The sequence below is a fragment of the Trichoplax adhaerens genome, genomic scaffold (assembly GCF_000150275.1).
Source record: "Trichoplax adhaerens TRIADscaffold_16 genomic scaffold, whole genome shotgun sequence".
Taxonomy (NCBI): domain Eukaryota; kingdom Metazoa; phylum Placozoa; class Uniplacotomia; order Trichoplacea; family Trichoplacidae; genus Trichoplax; species Trichoplax adhaerens.
In genome coordinates, this window is record NW_002060958.1 from 1,411,555 (window position 1) to 1,433,544 (window position 21,990).

General features: G+C 32.3%; 5 protein-coding genes across 5 annotated transcripts; 1 reads left to right on the plus strand and 4 right to left on the minus strand.

Annotated features, from left to right (window-relative positions):
* Positions 1-5,891: 5,891 nt before the first annotated feature.
* On the minus strand, positions 5,892-6,392 carry TRIADDRAFT_60635 (uncharacterized protein; the record flags this gene model as incomplete). Its single annotated transcript, XM_002116604.1, has 1 exon — positions 5,892-6,392. One exon carries the CDS (start codon positions 6,390-6,392, stop codon positions 5,892-5,894), a length of 501 nt encoding a protein of 166 aa, XP_002116640.1.
* A 194-nt stretch (positions 6,393-6,586) lies between these two features.
* On the minus strand, positions 6,587-7,216 carry TRIADDRAFT_60636 (uncharacterized protein; the record flags this gene model as incomplete). The annotated part of the gene is made up of 1 exon (XM_002116605.1): positions 6,587-7,216. The coding sequence occupies one exon, from the start codon at positions 7,214-7,216 to the stop codon at positions 6,587-6,589; it is 630 nt and encodes a 209-aa protein (XP_002116641.1).
* Positions 7,217-10,276: 3,060 nt separating this feature from the next.
* On the plus strand, positions 10,277-10,441 carry TRIADDRAFT_9374 (uncharacterized protein; the record flags this gene model as incomplete). Its single annotated transcript, XM_002116542.1, has 1 exon — positions 10,277-10,441. A coding segment is annotated over one exon (165 nt), but the record flags the coding sequence as incomplete, so codon positions are not given.
* A 2,056-nt stretch (positions 10,442-12,497) lies between these two features.
* Positions 12,498-13,919, minus strand: TRIADDRAFT_60637 (uncharacterized protein; the record flags this gene model as incomplete). The annotated part of the gene is made up of 1 exon (XM_002116606.1): positions 12,498-13,919. The coding sequence occupies one exon, from the start codon at positions 13,917-13,919 to the stop codon at positions 12,498-12,500; it is 1,422 nt and encodes a 473-aa protein (XP_002116642.1).
* Positions 13,920-16,244: 2,325 nt separating this feature from the next.
* Positions 16,245-20,117, minus strand: TRIADDRAFT_60638 (uncharacterized protein; the record flags this gene model as incomplete). The annotated part of the gene is made up of 1 exon (XM_002116607.1): positions 16,245-20,117. The coding sequence occupies one exon, from the start codon at positions 20,115-20,117 to the stop codon at positions 16,245-16,247; it is 3,873 nt and encodes a 1,290-aa protein (XP_002116643.1).
* Between the last annotated feature and the right edge of the window lie 1,873 nt (positions 20,118-21,990).

Sequence of the window (21,990 nt, forward strand, 5' to 3'; positions counted from 1 at the left end):
AGGTTAGTAGTTGCTAGCCTTGATAGTACAAGTGTCGCAGAGGAGATTTGTGACAATGGTATTTCCAATCAATTTCCTAAAACGATGTTTATAGTTCTTCCATACTAAATAAATAAACTAACAATCCAAATTCTATATTGTTGTTGCGAGCCAACGTTTTACGTACTGTATTAATACCGGAGCAGTCTTATCAGGATATAATTTAAATTGCAATTGGTACACGAGCTGGTCCTAAGCGAACAATTTATCAGTAAGCCAAATTTGTTAATAATCAAGAATTAAACAAAGTCAAATGAAGATAGAATTACGCCAATTCTTTTTAATAAACCGTCCTAAATTGCCAACCTATATCGAAACTGAATACGATGGCGGATTAACGGATGAAATATCGGATGACATCTCTAACTAGATGAAAGTTACTTCATGTAGCAGAATCCAGGCAAACAATGTTTTAGCTTAAATGTTTCAAGTTTAAATTATTGAGACTTACCTATGCCGGGTATCTTGTAGCATTATCTAAAAAGTACTGCAGTCACTAAGCAGGATAGATATTATTAAGGTAATTCCACGTTTATTTCATTATTATACATTAATAGCAAAATGGCTGCAACCTCTGTCTAATATATTCTTATGCGTAATTGAAGACCAGCAGGTCCAGAATTTCAAACTGTTTGTCATCCTTAACTCATTTCTTTAAAATGCTTATGCCGGATAAAATATCTAAAGTGAACAAGTTTCACTTTTATTTATCCATTTAGACTGTATTAATAGTTTGTTAATAAACATCTTGCATACCCATCTTGATTATACTTTACTTTCATCACTAATTGAGAGACCTCATGACTTAGTTATTCCTGTATTGCTTTTATTTTAAACCATCATCAAGTATTTAATGAGATTAAAGTATCCGGAAATTACTATTTCACATAGAATATCAACATATACTAATATCATTACCTTACATATTAAATAAAAGCATCAGAACAAAATTATTGACTAACAAATGATGTAAATTTGTTTCACGTGATCTTAACGATAATTCATTTTTTTCTCCTATTTCTAAATCTCTATCTAGCATAATTTTCAATAAAGCAGACCTAAAATTGCGTAATATTCCACTTGTTAGATTTCTATCTTACTCATATTAATAGGCCATTGTTACATTTATTAATTATTTTAGTAAAGAAACACTATATAGATTGAGCTTGACAGTGACAATAATACTTTAGAAAATTATGTGTTTTTACACATATTTGATAAAAGCTACCACTATGTACTTTAAGAAAATGAATGTGGCAGAAAACTAGCTGATTGCATAACAGTATTTCTTAATATACTGAGATTATATGCAAAAAAGGTATAAGTGAATTCAAGATAGTAACCTACTTAACTAAGCGCGCCACATTATCTTGTACGAAATTAAAATCGTTACTATACTAGTATTAAGCTGACATTTTTATTTTAGTTGGTGGTGAAATATTTAATATTCTACAGAATTTTGCAGAAAAATTTCTACAAAGTAATAAATTATAGTTTTCAGGTTATCTTGGCATCCTTATGTCAACCGGCATTGCTCTATGGTACAGCCGCATGAACCATGTACAATTCGAATGATTAAAGTTACTTCCAGCAACAACAATTTGTATACTATGACACTTAGGTGCTATATTCATCAATTTATCGATAAGCGGAATATCCATAACTGACCTCTTTATCAACTGTAACAATTCTATTTCTTAGTACAAGGTAACACCGATTACGAAATTATTTTTATTTAGGAACTCGAAGTAGTAAAGGTGTTTACAGCATTACCTCGTTCGATTACTATTTCAAATGAGATTAAAATAATAAATAATAGCTTGACACTTGTGAATTTTGTTAGCAAAATCAATATCCCTATCAGAAAAAATATTTTAGCAATATACCAATTTGTGAAGATAACAAACTGCAGTTGTTAATCTATTGGGCAGGCCAATTTGAGTTCATGCGTATAATTTACCTGTGGATTAAAAACATTTTGTCGGTTCATAATGTGTCGCATTCACAGCATTACCGAATCTATTTCGCTAAGCAGAAGAACTATAAGTATGTGCCACGTGACTTCTAGGAAATACAAAAATTACGTAATTTTAATTATGCTTACTTGACGAAAAAATTGGTAAATAAATTATAGCAAATTAAAGAATTAGCAAAGTAAGAGTTTAAAAGTTCTATAATGTACTGCAATCATGAATAATTTTAGATTTTAAAGGATAAAGAATTATGGCATTTTAGGCGCAGATATAGGTTTACTGAGGAATTTTTTTTTAATTTTAATGATATAAAATGCGAAAGACTATTTTTGGCATGATCTTAATTAATCTTGTAACATCAAAGCAGATATTTTTCCTGAAAATAGACAGCATGATCTGTCGTAGCCATATCATGTGATTTGTCAGCAATAAGCTTTTGCGAAATTTACTCTAATTAGTTATGCTACCTTCAATTTAGTAAATTAAAGATTAAGTGAAGTGATGGTTATCATACAATGTTATATTATGTTAAAATTTGTAGGATAATCTTTAAACTACAAATACTCAATCTTGAATATTGCTCGTAAGCATCAGACAAGCATACAGGCTTTCGAATAATGGCTTCTTGTTAGGCCATATTAAATCGATTAAAGATTGCAATTTCAAAGTAATCTACTGTATAGAATTCTAAACGACCATTTTAGATCTAAATAAAATTTTAATCGCCTGCTGTATGTCAATCTACCGATGATATTTAAAACATTTTGAGATATTGCCGATGTGATAACTTATAGAAATTCGATACTATTACAAACTGAAATGCTGACTATGTCTTATCGACATTTACTAATACAAATCGCTGGCTTCATTTTGACAGTTGGCCCGTAGACCAAGAAGCTGTAACAAAGTACAAGTTTAAGGTAAACGTAACCGTGAAAATGGTATTTACATTATTTATGACCGGTCAAATACTCCCCATCGGATATATTGTGATTTTACATCAGAGCCTGGCTACGCTTATACTTCAGTGACTTTTTGGCAATTTCGAAATCGCTATTTCAAATCATTTTATACCCTTGGATATAATATCAACTGTCTAGTTGATGAATGTAATCCCAATTGGATAAGCTATCGAATGTCTTATTATCATATGCGACTATTGAGTCAACAGCAGGAAATAATCCATTGGAGAATGATTTATAATTTGGATAAAATGAATATGACGGTAGATTATTACGATTATCCTCGATCTCGATTCTCTCTATTTAATTTCTTACGGGAACGAAGTATTAGCATTGCATGTAAACGGGTCGACTATGTCAACATTCACGAATCTGGTTGCTCTAAGTGCAGTATGGCATTTGCACAAAATAATGGTTACAATCTTGTGGCCGAACCATACGTCCGTTTAAAATGTGGGGTAAGATGCAAAGACTCAACTGCAGGTTCCCCGGCTATAGAGAAGACAGTTTTGGGCACTATTATATTATTAATCCATCATTTTGGTGCGTCCATAGCCCGACATCTACTACAAGTATTTGGTTTGGTGGGCAAGTTTGAGTCTAATATGTAAACTATTTAATTTTTGATATCAGGCAGAAAAATACTTCTTGAATAATCTAAGCTAATAAAAGATAGCATAATATATACTTACTACAGCACCAGGCATTATTATTATTCACTCTTCACATTAGATTTAGTGTTGGTATACAAGTAGGAAATACAACGCTTTCTTAATTGATAATGCACTATGTGTTAACCACCGCTAAGGAATTTCATTTTCCACCTTTTTTATGTTGAAATAGCCATCATAAATTTTTGCTGATATCGTTTGGGTCTATGATTCGAAATTGTAGATCCGTTGTCTTAATAAATGAGAATTTATAGGAATTCTATTGGCCCTATCTATGTGATAGAAGCTTAGTTATACTGAGTTAAATTACTCGAGTTAATAGTCTGAACGCTAAGCTAACCCTAAAAGCTTTTGTTATGATCTTAAATACTTGTAATCTACTACATCCCAAGTAAATAAAGAAATTGGACGGAGTTAAGATTGTCGTCAGTTGTTAGCCTTTAACTAGAGCTCCGCCTTTATCGTTGTGATAGATCCAAAATTGCAGCGAAGAAAATAAATTTAATACATAAATTATAATACTTTTCCAACGACAAGCTTAATGTCAGATCTATCCTCTCGACATCTACTTGCAAGGCCAACCTGATCACTGACGGTTTCTCCATCATCAGGATTTTGCAGTGACTACAAGTCTCTCTTAGACAAAAATTGACCCAAATTTTATTGAAAAATTAATAAAGTTTCAGTAAATTTATGCAACTTCAATTATAGAAATGGAAAATTTAACCGTTAGATTGCTATAATATCCCACCTACGAGCAGCGCGGGTCGTATTTATACTACTGATAGATGACTTTGATTATCGGTTCATTTCAATAAGTCAGAATAAGATTCTTACAGTACTTTTTACCTCAAGATTTCTTCATGTAAAACGAATAGCTCTAAAGTAGTCATTTCTGCAGAGTACTGATTATTAAAATAGTATTCGTTATATCGCTAAGGGTGGCCACTGGGCCTTTCAATTTTGATTTGATGTAATATTCTGATGAAAATTGAATAAACATAGAATTTTTATAGAGTTTTCTACACAGCCATTTTGATTTTTATATTTTCTTATAATGGTTGTTATCGACAAAGCAAGCTTTGCTTGCATACTCAAGCGATCCTTAGACACATTATAATGGTTGGTCTAGAATTGACCACAGTACTAAGGACATTGTACAGCACAGCATATATCTTACGGTACCTGCTAATCTTAACTTGGTATGTCCATCACCGTCCATTAGTTATCATAATGTGCTTTGGATGATTAACTAATCTTAATATAGCATTTCATCCGTCAATGCATTATTGAAAAGTAATATTCTACAAGCATAGCTATGAATATAGTAGTGCCTGGCTATTACTGGGATATAAATAATGTCGAATGGTAATACTATCTGTTAATTATGAACAAATAAGTACATTATCGTAAACTGTCAGCAAAGCGACGTGAGTTTGTACTAGTAACATCCAATCGCTAGAAATCCTATTTAGGCAAATATTAATTCTTGGTAAGTGTAAAGCGTAGACTTTTTGAGGCAAATGCAATCAATTAATACTACATCATCCAAGGCATATCTTTTTTTTCTAAAATAATAGCTTGATATCTTCAAATGCACGATTTCAAAACAAATTTGTACTACTGTTAACTTCGAGATTAATTTTATCACAGGTCGGCACAGATCATGATATGCAACACGGGATATAAGACACCTTTACCTCGACAAGAGAGCATTTTTATCTTCGAAATTCAACCATAAAATTTGGAGTATATGATGAGCTTTCTACCTTGCTGTATCTATACCAGAGGACCTTCAACGTACCACATGTAAAAAATTGCATCCAAAGCTATCAGCTAAGGATTCTTCACGAACTAATACCTACATCCACCAACTTTTGCTATGAAGCTACTTAGTATTACAAGTAGACTTACATATCGCATAAGTTCATTTTATGAAGTTACTTAAATATAACAATTTCAACTTATTTATAATCCATACATTCACTTGATTCTGGGGATGGCATAAATCGAATAGACTATTAATAATTATTTTATATACGGTGCTGTAAATCAAAGCATAGGATTTATTTGAAAACTTGCTATGCAAGTACCATAGCGAAAGATCATAAGAGTTTGAAAATTATTGCCTTTATTGTAAAATTTTACTTGAACACATTCTCTTTATCCAGAATTACTTAAGCAAGACTACTATCTAAAAATTGTACAAAGTGGAATTATAATGGGATAATGATAGAATACACCTGTTATTGAGTAAAATATGCCGGAACGATATCAAATATCAGTTTATACAAGTTTTTACTAAACAACATACAGTTTTCGGATCTAAGCAACTGATGTAATTTTATTCCTATATTGATTTCTTTCTTCTTGTGAACTTCTCTAAATTTTCCTGTCTCGCATTCAAGATCGTGATATTCGAGAATGTCAACGACGTTAATTATTGCTGCCTCTCGTAAATCACTCCATAACTCTTCATGGCTGGCAATTCTGTAGCTGTTAATTCGCTTATGTCTAACGCTACTAATCTGGCTAACATAGCTTTTTTCCGCGATTACAGCACCGGTCACATTATCTCGTCTAATAAAAGGACCTTTATCCAACAAGGAATCTTGAAACTTTGAATTACCTTCTATTTTCTGCGTATCGCCGCCACATAAACTAATCCTAACGTCACCCAATCCAGATTCATTTTTATAATCAATTTTAGCAAACAATGTATCCTCTTTATTTGTCATCAGTTGCATGTCAGTATCATAATCGGCATAACGATGAATATTAAAATCAGTAGGTTTAAATGTAATTCTAAAACTTCTTTCTTACTTAGAAATGGTAAGGATAAATTATGGAGAGTATCCTTTTGATTATAATTAAGTTTGCAACAGACTGGATAGAATGAAGTTTTGATGGTACTATATTTCTTTGAAGGTGTCGTTGTAGGCTAAAATCCGTTAACAAAAGTTTTAAACTTATGGATGGGCATTCTCTTTTGACGCAAATCTAAACCGGTTACTAAAATATAACCGTATCGGATAGTTGCAAATAAGTTTTCCATAGCTACAGAATCAATCTGCTTATTCATAACATCATTTATCCAGTGCTGCAATATAAGTGTTAAATCGTTAATGTCAACTTGGCTAGTATCCACAGTGTGTTTTAGATAAGGTGTATAAAATTGCTTATGGGTATCACACTCATAACGACGGATGAAATTGTTGTCTTCCTTAATTTGCACCAATTGGTCGTCATCAATTGAACCTCTTATTAATAAGAACTTCCAAATTTGTAAATGATTAACTTGATCACCGTCTTTCGGTAAAGGCTGATGTTTGTTGTTGCTTTTTACATTCAGAGCTTCAAGATCACTAGTTCGCTTATTAAGTCTACTTTGGTAATTATCAACATAATTTGTTCTATAGCTATTCCAATTGTAGGCATGAGGATGAGAAGAACTTTTGTCATGTTTAGCCCTCCAACTTAATTGCTTTTCTGCACAATTTAAACTTTTCTTTCCAACTGAGTCTAAACCTATTTTCTTCAAATTGTTATCATCAACATCTTTAGACGCCATTTTCTTTACGTGAGTTTTAACTATCAAGACTTCTTGAACCAATAACAATCCAGTACGTAGAAGCATATCGTTCCAAGGGATATTTAGAAAGCTTTTTGTTATTGTTTCTGGCCAGTGCTAACACAATAAGTTGCTGCAGTCGAATAAAATCTTGTATCAAGAGTGCAAACATCCTTATTAACTACTATTGTCACATTATTATAATCGTTAGACCGCTTTTGTCTAAATTAAGAAAAAAAATTCTCACTTGTGTTCTCATCTGTTCTCCTGATTATAGCATGTCAATTTTGCTATATTAGCTCAACTTGTGAACTTTTACGTATACCATCATTCAATGAATTCATAGCTAGGATACATCTAATTATATAAGCCAAGAAATGGTTACTTAGTCTTACTACGATAATATATGGATTTATAATACATACAGTAAGTACCGCTACGATCGGAATCTACTGTAAAAAAAGCACTATAGCAATTTCACAGCAACACTCGCTCTTTTCACGAATTACCCATAGTAACAATAGGGAAGATAATTTTTCATTGCGATAATTAAGCCAACTGAAGCAAATTTCGAATATTTTATATTGCTGTCTTAAAACAAATATAATTATTTGGATTCAAAAAACGTAAAAGTGTCCAGAGAGTTCCATCTTAAAACTGGGTTTATTTTCTCAAGAAAATTCCCATGATATAGAATATAGCCTGCTTGTAAACAAATTTTTACTCATTATACAAACATTAATTTAGGCTTGGTCAAATTGATAAACATATCATCGTAAGCTCTTATATAATTATAATTTCGTATTCTTCTTGTCTAAATCAACTAATCATGCCTGTGCTATCGAACATATGTTTCCATCTATCGCAACAAAACAACTAATAACAGTTCATAGTAAACTTTATATCGTTAATTAAACAACATTAGTCATACATATCCTCTCTAAACACATCCAGATCTAACTAGCGTACAATAATCAAGAAAGGTAGTGTTTACCATAAGTTATCTTATAAAATACGACTATTGTTATGCTATGTTTTTTGGCTTTCCAAAGAAAAATACAATAGAGTGCTTAGTTCTTATTATGACTCCTTTTAACATTTCATTCTAGCATTATCAGGCTGCGTTAAACTAGTAACGATTTTAGTTCATCTAAACTAGCACAAAATTTCCAACCCATGATAACGGCAGTATTCATAATAATACGTAAAACTTGCGATATTCTATAATCATGGTATCAATACGTGGAATAAATACTTATTTGAAGTACATCAGCTAGTTTTCAATATTTCTATGAGCTCCACTAAATGTAGTACATAGCTAAACAGCTTTATATTGAGTTATTAGCCGACTCATACCGTACTAAGAGCTTATTATTTACTTTTTAATTAGCACACTCATCATAAGCGCATTAGTAATTTCATATCTTAATCATTTTGCAAATGACTTTACGTTTATTAAAAGCGTTACAAAATAGTAGCGAGGTATACAGCAAATAAAAGATCGATCTACACAATCTACTTTACTGTATCTGCTATTAAAAGATCTATGCAGTAGCAAAGGGTAGCTTACGCCAATTGCTCGCAGCGAACAACTGGTGGCTCACGCATAGTAGTAAATTGGAAGTGATTGTTGTATAATTATAATTATAATTAACAGTTTCCTTATACAATTTCAAAAGTTCCCATATATTCTGATTTTACTAAAGATAATCTTAGGTGCAGAATGATTTCAAAACGATTTAACGTGCCAATAAATTGTACTATACTAAAAGTATCTAAAGGATTATATCGCCATTTACAGAACATTACCCTTGGGTATTAGCGGAACTTTTATAATCTATTCTGTTTCAAATTTTTAGATTATTAAAGCTGTTTAAACTTATCTTCATCAAATATACAGTAAACACAATATTCAGCAGTATATACTGCTCGTATTAAAGAATAATCTTATATTTCTTTCCAAATATTGAATAGCATATCGCATTAGCTATCTCGAAATAAATAGATCTGTCATCGATGAAGCTCTTTATCTATAACTACTTCTAAGCTATGAAGAAAATGATTTTAAATAGATTTTAACAATACTTTCTCCGTTACAAATAGCTTAATTCACATTCGAAGCCTACCTAAGCTCGCTAATAGAGCCAGCTCAGTATCGGATTGATTGTTTTCATATATCCTTGAGGAAGAAAAGAATTAAAGAATTAAAGCGAAGAATACATACGACAAATAAAATGGGATCTCGATTTATAGAAATTTATCCCATTTTATTTTCCTATTTATCCTATTTAGGCAAATACTAATTATTGGTTATAATTTAAGTGTAAAGCGTAGACTTTTTGAGGTAAATGTAATCAATCAGTACTACATCATCCAAGGCATATCTCCATTTTTTCTAAAATAATAGCCTGATATCTTCAAATTCAGGATTTCAACACAAATTCGAATACAGTTGTAATAAAATTCAAATGCAAAGAAGACGTTAGTGTGGATAGCAATAGCTTAATTACAATATATTGAAAGTTTAATGTTAAACGGAGGATAAAAGTAACTATTAACAGGAAGACTTCACTTCATATACAACGGGCAAACATCATTTGCCATCTTATAAGGTATAATAGCTTCCTAAGTAATTCAGTCGGAGCTTCTACTAATACCAAAGTTTCTCATATTATAATTATCGTCTATCTTTCCAAATGCGGCATAGATAACAACTGACTACATTATTCATATAATTTTAGTCGATAACACTATTATCCTTCGTTATATAATAGAAGTAAAGCTTACAGTAGTTCTTAGCATTCTTAGATACAGAAACAGTATGGGAAACTCCATAGTGATTCTTTCAACTTGCTGTTGTGCATTCACATTGTAAGATAAAGGAACAGCATAAGAAATGGTACTGTACTTGCGCCTCTACATACTTCTACGATTTTACTGTCTATTACTGATCATCTATTAATGGCTAGCTTGATTGGAGATGAGAGAACAGGTTCGATTTTGCCAATTCCAAGAATGAATTTATCATCATCGGGTTTTGATGTGCCTGTTCGACTAATTAGGCATCAATTTCCCGTTCGGCTAGCATTTACATCGACTATTAATAAAAGTCAAGAGGAAATATTTCATCGACGCGATGTAATGTTAAGCGGAGATTTATTTACACATGGACAGCTATATGTTGCAATAAAGAGAGTCGGGAATCCAAGAGATTTACTAATATACACAAGTCAGGCAGAACAGTTTATAAATCGAGATAGGCAAACAATTTACGATTCCTCAAGCGATTGTTTTTGAGCACGTAATGCCGTCTATCAAGAAGTTCAATGAAGTTCTGAAATTTGTGTAATTGAATGTAATAAAAATGTAATTGTACAATTATTAGGCATTATATTTGCATGATAATTTGTTATCTTTTTTGTCTATTACAGTACAGTATTAAATTAGTGCAAACGGCAACCCGGGGTAAAATTTAGTCACGATTAGAAATAGCATACTGAGATTATTCAATTATTAGAGTAATGTTTAAATAATAGTTAACGTGTTAACAGTACAACCGGGAGCAAGGTGGGGGGGGGGGGGGATGAGCTAGTAATCATAATAGATAATTTATCGCTACTAATATAGGATCTCCTATATCAACGTCAACAGCTATTTAAGTTAGTTAATCTCGCTAACCTTACAACTGTTAACCTCGAAGTTAATTTCATCACATTCCAGCATAGACTTTTTCGAGGCAAATGCAATCAATCAATGCTATACCATCTAAAGCAGATATCCTTTTTTTTAAAGTAATGGCTTGATATTTTCAAATACATGATTTATTCACAAATTCAGCATACTGTATAATTAACTTCAAAGTCAATTTTTTCCCTTGCCGAAATAGATTCTGATATTCAATACTAGAAATAAGACACCTTTACTTCGACAAGAGTGAATTTTTATCTTCGAAATTCAACCATAAAGTTAAAGTCTAAGATAAATTGTCTGCCTTGTTGTATCTATATCTAAGGGCCTCAGCGTACTACATGTAAAAACTGTATCCAAAGTTTTCAGCTAAAGATTCTTCATGAACTTATACCTTCATCTATGAATTTTTATTATAAAGCTACGTAGCATTTCAAGCAGACTTACATATCGCAAAACCACATTTATGAAATTACTTAGATATAACTTTCATATTATTTATAATCCATACATTCACATGATTCTAAGGATAACCTCAATCGAATAGACAATTGATAATCATTTTTACATACGTTATTGTCAACTAAATAGCTACCTTCTACATTCTAAAGATAGAATTCATTAGAAAACTTGTAATGCGAGTGCCAAAGTAAATGATCATAAAATTTGTAAATTATTGTTTTAATTACAAAATTTCGCTTGAGCATATTCTCTTCATCAAGAAGATTTACTTAAGCAAGACTACTATCCAAAACTTGTACAAAGTGGAAACATTACTGATAAAATGTTAAGTAAAATATGCTGGAACGATATCAAATATCAGTTTATACAAATTTTTACTAAACAAGAAAGAGTTTTTGTGACTAAGTAATTGATGTAATTTTATTCCTATATTGATTTCTTTCTTCTTGTGAACTTCTCTAAATTCGCCAGTCTCATAATCAAGATCGTGATATTCGAGAATGTTGAGTTATTAGCCAACACATGCCTTACTAAGAGCTTACTATTTACTCCATAATTAGTGCGCACTCATCATAAGCGCTTTGCTTATATCATATTATCATCACTTTGCAAATGATTTTACGTTTATTTAAAGCATTGCAAAATAATAGCAAGGCATACAGCAAATACATTGTCGATTCCTACACAATCTACTCTACCGTATCTACCATTGAAAGTTCTTGAGCAATAGTAAAGAGCAACTTACGCCTATCTTTCGTGGCTGACAACTGGTAGTTTACGCATGATAGTAAATTCGAACTGATTGCAGTATAATTATAATTAACAGTTTTTTTCTCCTTATACAATTTTGAAATTCCCTTATACTCTTATTTTACAGGAAATAATCTATGGTGCAGAAATAGCGGGAAAATAGAAGTGTCTATAATAATTATTTAGTAATGCTTCAGTTGATTGATTGATTATTATAAACTAATTATACACATTTAAAATCGCATCAACTTGATGAATATTATTTAGATAGCACTCTCTACTTTATTTACTAACTATATTGCAAGACAGAATAACAATCAAAGGCATACAGTAAGTCATCAATTATTAGAAAGCTTTACCTTTATTTTTAATTTGCATTACGTTAATTATCACGCAGGTAAGCCGGTAAAATAGTATAGATTATACTATGTAAATTTTGAGCTAGCAACTGACAGTATTCACGTCTGAATATTGAGCTTAGTTGGATTCCCAAATTAACTTCTAATTTTTCATGAATTTCGTTAAATTTACCTGTTTTGCGATCTAATTGCAGGTATTCCGCAATTTTCGAAACATTGATGACTGTGGCCATTCGCAACTCATCCCATAGCTCCGCATTAGCGGCAAACTTTAAGGTCTTTATTTTCTTATGCCTAACATTGCTTATTCTCTTAGTACAGGCTTTCTCTACTATTACAGCACCACTTGTTTCTTCTAGTTTTATAAGTGGAGATTCATCAGTTATAGTATTTAGCCTTTGGGCAAGAAGTGCTTCCGTGCATTCAGAATTATTTTTCGCGATCGAAATTCGAACATCATTTCCTCCAGTAGGATCTTTGATATCCAGTTTTAAATAAGCTATGTCTTCCTTGCTACTTATTAGATTCATTTGGCTATCATAGTCTATATAACTACGAATTTTGCTGTCTTGAGTGACAAACGAGATTCTAAATGTTTCCCATTCTTCATCTAAAACCAAGGATGAGCTTTTATCTAGGCTGTCATATTTACATGGATACTTATTGTAGATGGGAAAGAAAGCAGTTTTAATACGACATATTCGCTTTCTTTTAGGATTACTACTGTTAGCTGAAGGTGACATCCAATTCAGATGCTGTTTCAATTGTTGATGTGACATTCGATCAACATATGGTTCTAGATTTGTTATATAGAAACAACCGTAACAAACTTTGATGAACATTTGGTCCATATCTGAAGGATCGATGCACTCAGTCATAACATTATCAATCCATTGCTGGAATATAGCGGAAAATTCTCGGATTTCTTTCCTGTCATCATTTTGAAATTGCGAAATATAAGGAGTATAATATATTATTTCATCACCGTCAGTACCATAACAAGCATCTAAATGCTTTCTAAATTCTACTATTTGGTCATCTGAGCAGGAACCACGCAATCTAAACAATTTCCACGCTTTTACTTTTTCATTATGTGATCTTCGGTTACTTAAGCATTTGTTGCCACGATTTTGCCTAGATCCATTATTGAAAGCATTTGAATTGAAATTTTGATTGCGACTAAAGTTTTGTTCGCCACGATGGCTTCGACTTGAAGAATCATTATTTCGGTAACTACTATGATGATAGTTTTTACTATCTTGTGAATTAAAATTTCGGCTGTAATTAGGTGTTCTCCTGGTGTTGTTAGTTTGTCGTTGATTGCTATGTGGAGGGGCACTGTTACTAGCAGATTTTGGTAGTTTGATATTCTTTATTCCATCAATGCATTCATCGAAAGATTTTTCGTAACCATTGCCATCATTCTGATGTGAGCTGGAAGCCATTTCTGCGTGTAAGATAGTTTTTATAGTAGATAGTAGCCAATATGGAAATTCTTTGGCAATTATAGCCTAAGCCTAACCGCGGATTTACATATGCCTGTTAGAAAAAATGATGACATTGGTATGATCGATTTTCCGTGATTATAGTCTGTATTTATTCAACACAGCTGGGGTGCACTAATTTATTCATTCAACTATTATACATTCTATCCATGAAAGAATTGGTTATTGTTATAATTGATGTAATAATAACGCAGACTAAATTTATTTCCCTAGTTACTAGTATGTCAGCAGCTATACTTCTACAGATTATAATACCAACTAATCAAACTTACTGATGTCTCATGGTTCAATTTCTCAACACGACCAGTAAAGTTTATGAATAGTGTTTCCTATAGGAAAGTATCATAACACTATATTACTTTTTATCTCTAACTCATATAGAATTGCTCTCATTAATTTATATCCAAACTGACGACGAAATCACATGAATAGGTTAGACGTAGGCATCCAATCGGAGATGATAAGCTACGCAAAGATTCACGAAATGCAAAATTGATTTAAAATGATTGTGGCCGAAAAATTCTATTTACTTAATTGATATAAGAAATCATTAAGAATCACAATTAACGCTTTTAGTATAAACATAGCAGTAAATCTTTCTAATAATAAAACAAATATTTTTTCTTCGTGCATTAACTAAACAGTTGTTACTTAATATGTCCGACAGAATTTCTATCTATAACCACTTATTAAAGCAACACACCCAATATCGCAAAACTACAAATGTTACCCTCTAGGCTACTACAGAAATACTATATTCTACCGTACTACTATCGGAATATTAGTAAGGATAAAGACCATTGCGTTACAGTCACTTCATAACATATGGGTTACAAATCGAAATTTATAACAAGAAAAAGTTAAACTACTACAGAAAACTAGTACTATAAGTCTATTATCAGATTTGTCTTCCACGACTTCTACCAGCAGTACAACTCTAAATAATAACAATCTCCTATCGTCATGAGAAATAGTAACTCTATCAGTCTCTTTTAGACAAAATTGAAACCAAACTTTATTGAAAAGTCAAGCAACAGATAGTAAATCGACGTAAACATTTAATGTTTGTAGATAATATTCTACAGCAATGTAGATATCTATTAAAACGTCATAGATAATTTATTACTAATACATTCCTAGATAAGTTATCTTATGGAAATTATGTTACGACAGTGATACAAAAGTTACTACTTAACAATAAGAAGGAAACAATATATGTGTTTGCTTAATCTGCTTTATGTCGGAAATTAATGCAAATTATGCTTACTCTTGCATAGTTTCAGTTATGACATCATGCAAATGCGGAAGTAAAATCTTACTACTTATTGAGAAAGCACGTAGCACCTACGTTGGGTACTACTATCGAAGCATTAACAATCTGTAGTAATTTCAGCTAATTACAGTAATTTTGTGTAGGCAATACAGCGATAGTATGTACACAATTATAATTTAATCACATATTTCAAAGCAAAGTCGGTTTTGGATTCTAATTAGTTAAGCTGCCTTCTTAGTTTAAAAATAGTTTCCGCAAGTAATGACTTTGAACCAATTACTGAGGAAATTGAGTCAAATACTAACAGTATTAGAGTTTATTTGCAATATGTTGAGTGTTTACCACTAGATATTAAATAGAAGCAAAAATTCCAGTTGTAGTAACTAATAGGCAAGAAAGCAGCCAAGATTAAACTTCAGCATAAACGAAAAATAGATTTGCTCAAAAATAAGAATTGAAGTTTATTTCATAAGAATAGAGTTTAAGTACAAACCAGAACGTTAACTGTTAATTTACGATATTTAACTTTACGTACAATGTTCACCGCATGAATTTGCCATCGTGTTTCAGCTAGCGTTGAGCTATTAAATTATCATTTAAGACAATATCAACTAATACATTTCGTAGCAATTAATTCTGATACGTTTTGTTATTTCGTATAGAACTGTATTATGCATGATCAGACTTTGTAGATATTTGGGACAAGTTATAATCTATATTTACTCTATATAAAAGTGAGGAATTTGTTGTTGGCATCACTTTTTACGTATCATGTTCTAACTTGACTATCTTAGCCTTTCAAGGATTGATAGTAAAGGCTTAAATTGCTTATTTATTTTTCTGTTAAGTAATGGATAAATAGCTGTCAGATGAAATTATGATTGGATTATGTAAATACATATACCCGTACCTTTAATTTATAATAACTATAAATTATATGTGATTCATGACAATCCATTAAAGGATAGTGTTTCATGGCCTATTATTGACCATTATTGACTACTTAAATATCTCGGTAAAATTGTAAACATTAATTTGTGTAAATTTTCTGCTAATAACCGACAGTTTTCTTGACGTATCATCGAATCCAATTGAAATCTGATGTTGACTTCTACTTTTTCATGCCTTTCATGAAATCGACCACTAGATCGATCTAACATGAAATATTCTACAACATCAGCAATTCTGACGGTAATTGCTTGTCGTAATTTATCCCACAACGGGACATTATCCGATAACTTGAAATGTCTTGCTTTTTTGTGTCTAACGTTATATACAAAGTCTGTATATACCTTTCCTACCATGACGTGATCAGTATATCGATCTCTAGTTAAAATGGCAGGCTCATCTGCTTCCATTTTGAACATCTTTGAGGAAAGTTTCTCATTTTCAAATTCATTATTATGAATAGAAATTCGCGCATCTCGTCCTTTACCGGAATTTTTGATATCTAGTTTTAAATACGTTTTATCTTCGTAATTAGCTATCAATTCCATCTGATCGTTGAAATCGGCGTAATCTAAAATTTTGCTATCACCAGAGTTAAAGGCAATTCTATATGTTTCACCGACATGATCCAAAACTAACGCTCCACTTTTAGCTATATCATCGTCATAATTTTCGTAGGCAGGGTAAAAGCCCGTTCTTATCGTACGATGGAATTCATAGGAATTCTTCTTCTTCCTACGAGGTGGGAGCATAATCTTAAGTAGGTCTTCTTTAAATTCTTCAACTGTCATTCTATACGTGTATGGCTTTAGTTCGGTTAGGTAAACGTGACCATAGCGAAGTTTCATATAAAATTTGGGTAGTTTTGAAGCAATAGCATAATTTCTCTCCGCTGTACTAATCCATTTCTGGAGCTTGTTCGATAACTCGTTAATTTCTTCATAATCAGTATTATAATTATACGTGATATGTGGTGCGTAAAACGGATTACTATTATTCGCTAAAGCTCTATAATATCTATCCATTCGATAACAGGCATCCTTATCATATTCATGAAATTCTACTATTTGATAGTCCATGTAAGAATGACGCAATAAAAGGAACTTAATCTTTGTATTGTTACGTCTGCGATTAGAAGGGCCTCTATTCCCGAAAAGTTTTCGAAATTTGTTCTTGAAGACACTTCGATAATACTGATTGCTACGTAGAGTTCGTTTTACCAAATATTCTGGCAATATTGTAAACATTATCTTGTGTAAATTTTGTGCTAACATGTGGCAATCCCCACTTTGCAGGATTGAATTTAATGGCATCTTAACGTTCAGTTCTTTACTTGTAAATGATTTCTTAAATCGGCCAGTACTTTTATCTAATTGAGAATAGTTTGTAGTATCTGTAACCTGTATAATAATTAGCTGTCTTAGATCCTCTGATAAATCTACTTGTGCCGAGAACTTGAAATATTTTGTTCGGTTGCGCCTAACATTTCGAATATACTCCGTATATGCCTTTCCCACAATGATGTCGCCAGCAGTTTTATCTCGTGTTATGATTGGACACTTATCTATAGCTATATCTTGCCATTTAGATGGAATATCTTGTGTATTCTGATAGTCATTTCCAATGAAAGAAATTCGAAAATCTTTTCCATAGCCAGAATTTTTAACATCAAACTTTAAGTATGTTCTATCTTCGTTATAAGATATTAACTCTATCTCGTCGTTAGCGAATTTACAATCGGCATAAGCACAAATTCTATAGTCATCGATATCGAAGGCAATTCTGAATATTTCCTCTTCATGATCCAAAACCAATAATGGCTTCTCTTGCAAATCAGCGTAGTCGAGTAGATCTTTATGACAGTTAGAAGTAAAACCGGTTAAGATGCGATTATCAGGATTTACTTGACGACTGTTTAGACGTTCTTTAAATTGAGTAATTGGCATTTCTGTAACGAACGGTTGTAGTTTTGCTAAGTACATACGACCACATCGAATGCTAGCGTTTAAGTTGTCAAATACTGAAGGATCACTGCATTCTGCCACAACTTTACCTATCCATAGCTGGAACATTGTCGATAATTCCTCGATTTCATCATTGCAAGTATCAGGTGTAGGTAAAATCCGAGAATATGGTAAAGGCCTGCTGCTACTATTTAATGGCTTATAATTTATTTTGAAATTGCAGCCAAAACCTTCACGCTCATAAAATTTTACTTTCTGACTATGCCCAGAAGAGTGACGTAGTAATACTAATTTCCATGTTTTGAATTGCTCGTGAGGTAGCCTACCGTTTAATAATTTCATTTTCCCATCATCCTGTCGATAACCGTGTTTAGACATTTTAGGGTTCCAATTTCGACTCCATTTCACTATTTGATGGCCATATTGATTTAGCTTTACAAAGTATTTAGGCAAAGTGATGAAAATTAACTTGTGCAAATTTTCCGCAAATAGCGTCAAGTTTTCAAGCCGTAGTATTGAGTTTAATTTAATTCTAATATTTATCTCTGCCTTATCAAGTCGTCGATTAAATCGACCGATCTTTCGATCTAAGTAAGAATATTCGATGATATCTGAAGCTTCGATGACGATATTCTGTCGTAGAGCTTCCCATATTTCGACATCTTTGGATAATTTAAAAAATTTCGTCTTCTTACAACGAACATGACGAACGTCGCCATATTCTTTTGCTACAACGATATCATCAGTATCTCTATTATATTGTAGAATAGGAGTAGATTTTTTTATCGTAGTATTTTTTCTATACCCTGCGACAGTTTCCGTCCCATTTTGACAATTATTACCAGTAATGGAAATCTGGACATCGGGAGAACATGGAGAATTTCGGATGTCAAATTGTAAATAAGTCATGCTATTATCTTTACGTATCAATTCCATTCGATTATTATAGTCAGCCTGCTGGTATATTTTGTTTTTATCATAACCTGAAACGACTGTAAATGTTTGTTCTTCGTTATCCAAAATTAATGGTGGATTTCTTTCTAATTGATCGTACTTAGGCAAATAATTATCATTAATAGGAGAAAAGCCAGTTGAGATGCAAATTCTCCGTTTCATTAAAGGATTATTGCCGTGAGCTGATGGCGAAATCTGATTGAGATGTTTCTTAAAATCCGGAGCTGGCATTTGATCGACAAACGGTCTTGGAACATCTACATAGACCAAACCATATCGAATATTGGCGTTTAAATGATTAAATGTGGAATCAGTAATCTTCCCCTTGATTTCAGTTAGCGATGACTGGAGCATTACTGATAAATCATTTATTTCATCTTGATTACTAGGACAGATAGGAGAAAGATGTGGAATATAAAATGGTTCGCTACCACCTGATGATTTACTGATGGTATCCATACCATAACCAGAATCATTGTAAGTTCGAAGTTCTACCGTCTGCTTATCCCCATATGAATGGCGCAAAAAAAATAATGATTTGGGAGACTGGATTTCATCTCGAGATCGACCAACTTTTGTGTTGTAATTTTGTCTGGAATCATTATTAGAAAAATCGGAATTAAAACTTGGATTCCGATGAAAAGTCCGACCGCCACTTTTTTTCCAGCTTGATCGATCGTTACTCGGAGCACGATCTCGCTGTTCATGATAAGTCGAACTTGTTTTCAAATTTGTATTCCCATCAAGTAGCGGATTTCTACGTTGTCTCCAGTTCGAAGAATCGGACCGACTGGGGTTGGCATTATCGTAGAAATTGGTGGTAGCCCCTGGACGCTTACCAGAGCCTCGTTCACTATTTTGCTTGCTTCGTTCATAAGTCGGAGCAAAGCGATGTCGACTAGTCGGTTGAGAAAATGTTGAATCCGGTTTGTTATTAGCTCTATGATTTAAAGACCTTTCAGAGGAACTTTCCTCCCCGTGAGGTATCTTGGAGGCCATTTTCTAGGAATAGAATAATCTTTTAATCAAACTGTGATGTTTCAGAAAGTTGAGAGTTCGGCATTAGTCGCAATAAAGTACACGTATGAGTAACGACGTAACCAGTCGAATAACTATAGTAGTATAGAATAACACTACCAGGACTAACGAATGAGATAGATGAAAGAAGATAGCTTTTGTAATGTTAAGACACAGCAGGAAGAAATTACTTCTAGGCACGGATGATTCATAATAATATGTTACTTTTATGGAAGGGTAATGCTAACGACATAACTAGTCGAATAACTATAGTAGAATAGAATAATACTACCATGACTAACTAATGAGATAGATGAAAGAAGATAGCTTTTGTAATGTTAAGACACAGTAGGAGGAAATTACTTCTAGATACGGATGATTCATAATAATATGTTACTTTTATGGAAGGGTAATGCTACGGCATAATCTAGCTAGAGTCTAAGACATTTCCACCGTGTAAATTGCTAAATAGAAGTATCGCAATCGAGATTCCAACATAAAAATTAACGAGATTCTTTCCTCTAAAGTAGTCTTAACTATCTAAGAAACTAACTCTAAGTACTCTTTAATCTACCAAACTTAGATTCGAGTCTCAGAAGATAGAATACTCACGCTAAGAATCAAAACTTTATTCTAAAAGCTATGGATTAAAAATGTCCGATTGAACTCACAACTTACAATCTACTGCTAACCACCGATAACCATCCGTTATCAACTAACTTATTAACTCCCTCAATTAAGAACTTTGAGGCTTTTCTATAGCCTCACAAACTTTGTCGATGCAATACGATAATAAATTTATAGCCAAATCTGCATGCTAAATATACCAAGAATCACAACACACTTTCTATGACATTTAATATTAGTTAATTAATGGCTAGGTGTTAGCGTATGATTCATTACTCAACAAAATTATATCATTGATGACGAAATTATTAATTAATTATCACAATAAGTTAAGCATATTTAGAGTTATATAACCTTCTAGTGGATATTCCGTTTCTCTAAAAATGGACTATACCGTGTTTAGAAGTAAACACTACACAAACGATTGCTGAAGATCCTGCCTATTCTGATATTTCAGTGTACAATATTGCTTGTTTTATTCTAGTCCTTGCAAAATTATTTTAGAGCTGCAAAACTGCTGACTCAGCAAAAATTTACTTTCAATGTCACGATTCATTCCTTCCGTTCTATTGATATAATTATGTTTGGGAAAACAATCTTATTAGACTGATGAATAGAGTAACTATTGGTAAACTACCCTATCTAAATAATTTGCTTCCAAGAACAATTTTAAATGTAAAGGAAGCGTTTTCAATCTTACAATCCGCTCATGAGATGGGATGAAAGTCGGAATGACTATCCCAGAGTAAATACTATGGTTTAACTTTGTACTATGATCTATTCATTATGAAATTGTTCGTAATGAATGAAGTGTAGTATAAGAGTTAGCCGATTGCGGAAGTAATATTGCAGAATCAATAGCTGAACTTTGGACTATAATTTATTTATAATAGAAGTGATCACGGTTAATGGACGATTAGAATTAGCTGATGGGTGTTGTTGCGAAAGGATATTGGCCAAAATGAAATCGTTGAAGGCTTTGATAAAAGAAGTATTTAACGACATAAGATCCAGCATACTTGATGCTCCATGTAGACGTGTTATTAATCCAAACAAAAACTATATTAACATGCACGATATTACATCAAGTTAATGTATATGTTTCATATTCTTCAATGATATTTTACAATTTGTAATACTCTACAAAATTTTCATCATCCGACAACAACAATTTAAAATTCTCCGCAAGTATTAATTACGAAAGATTCGGAATAGAACATAGTTTATT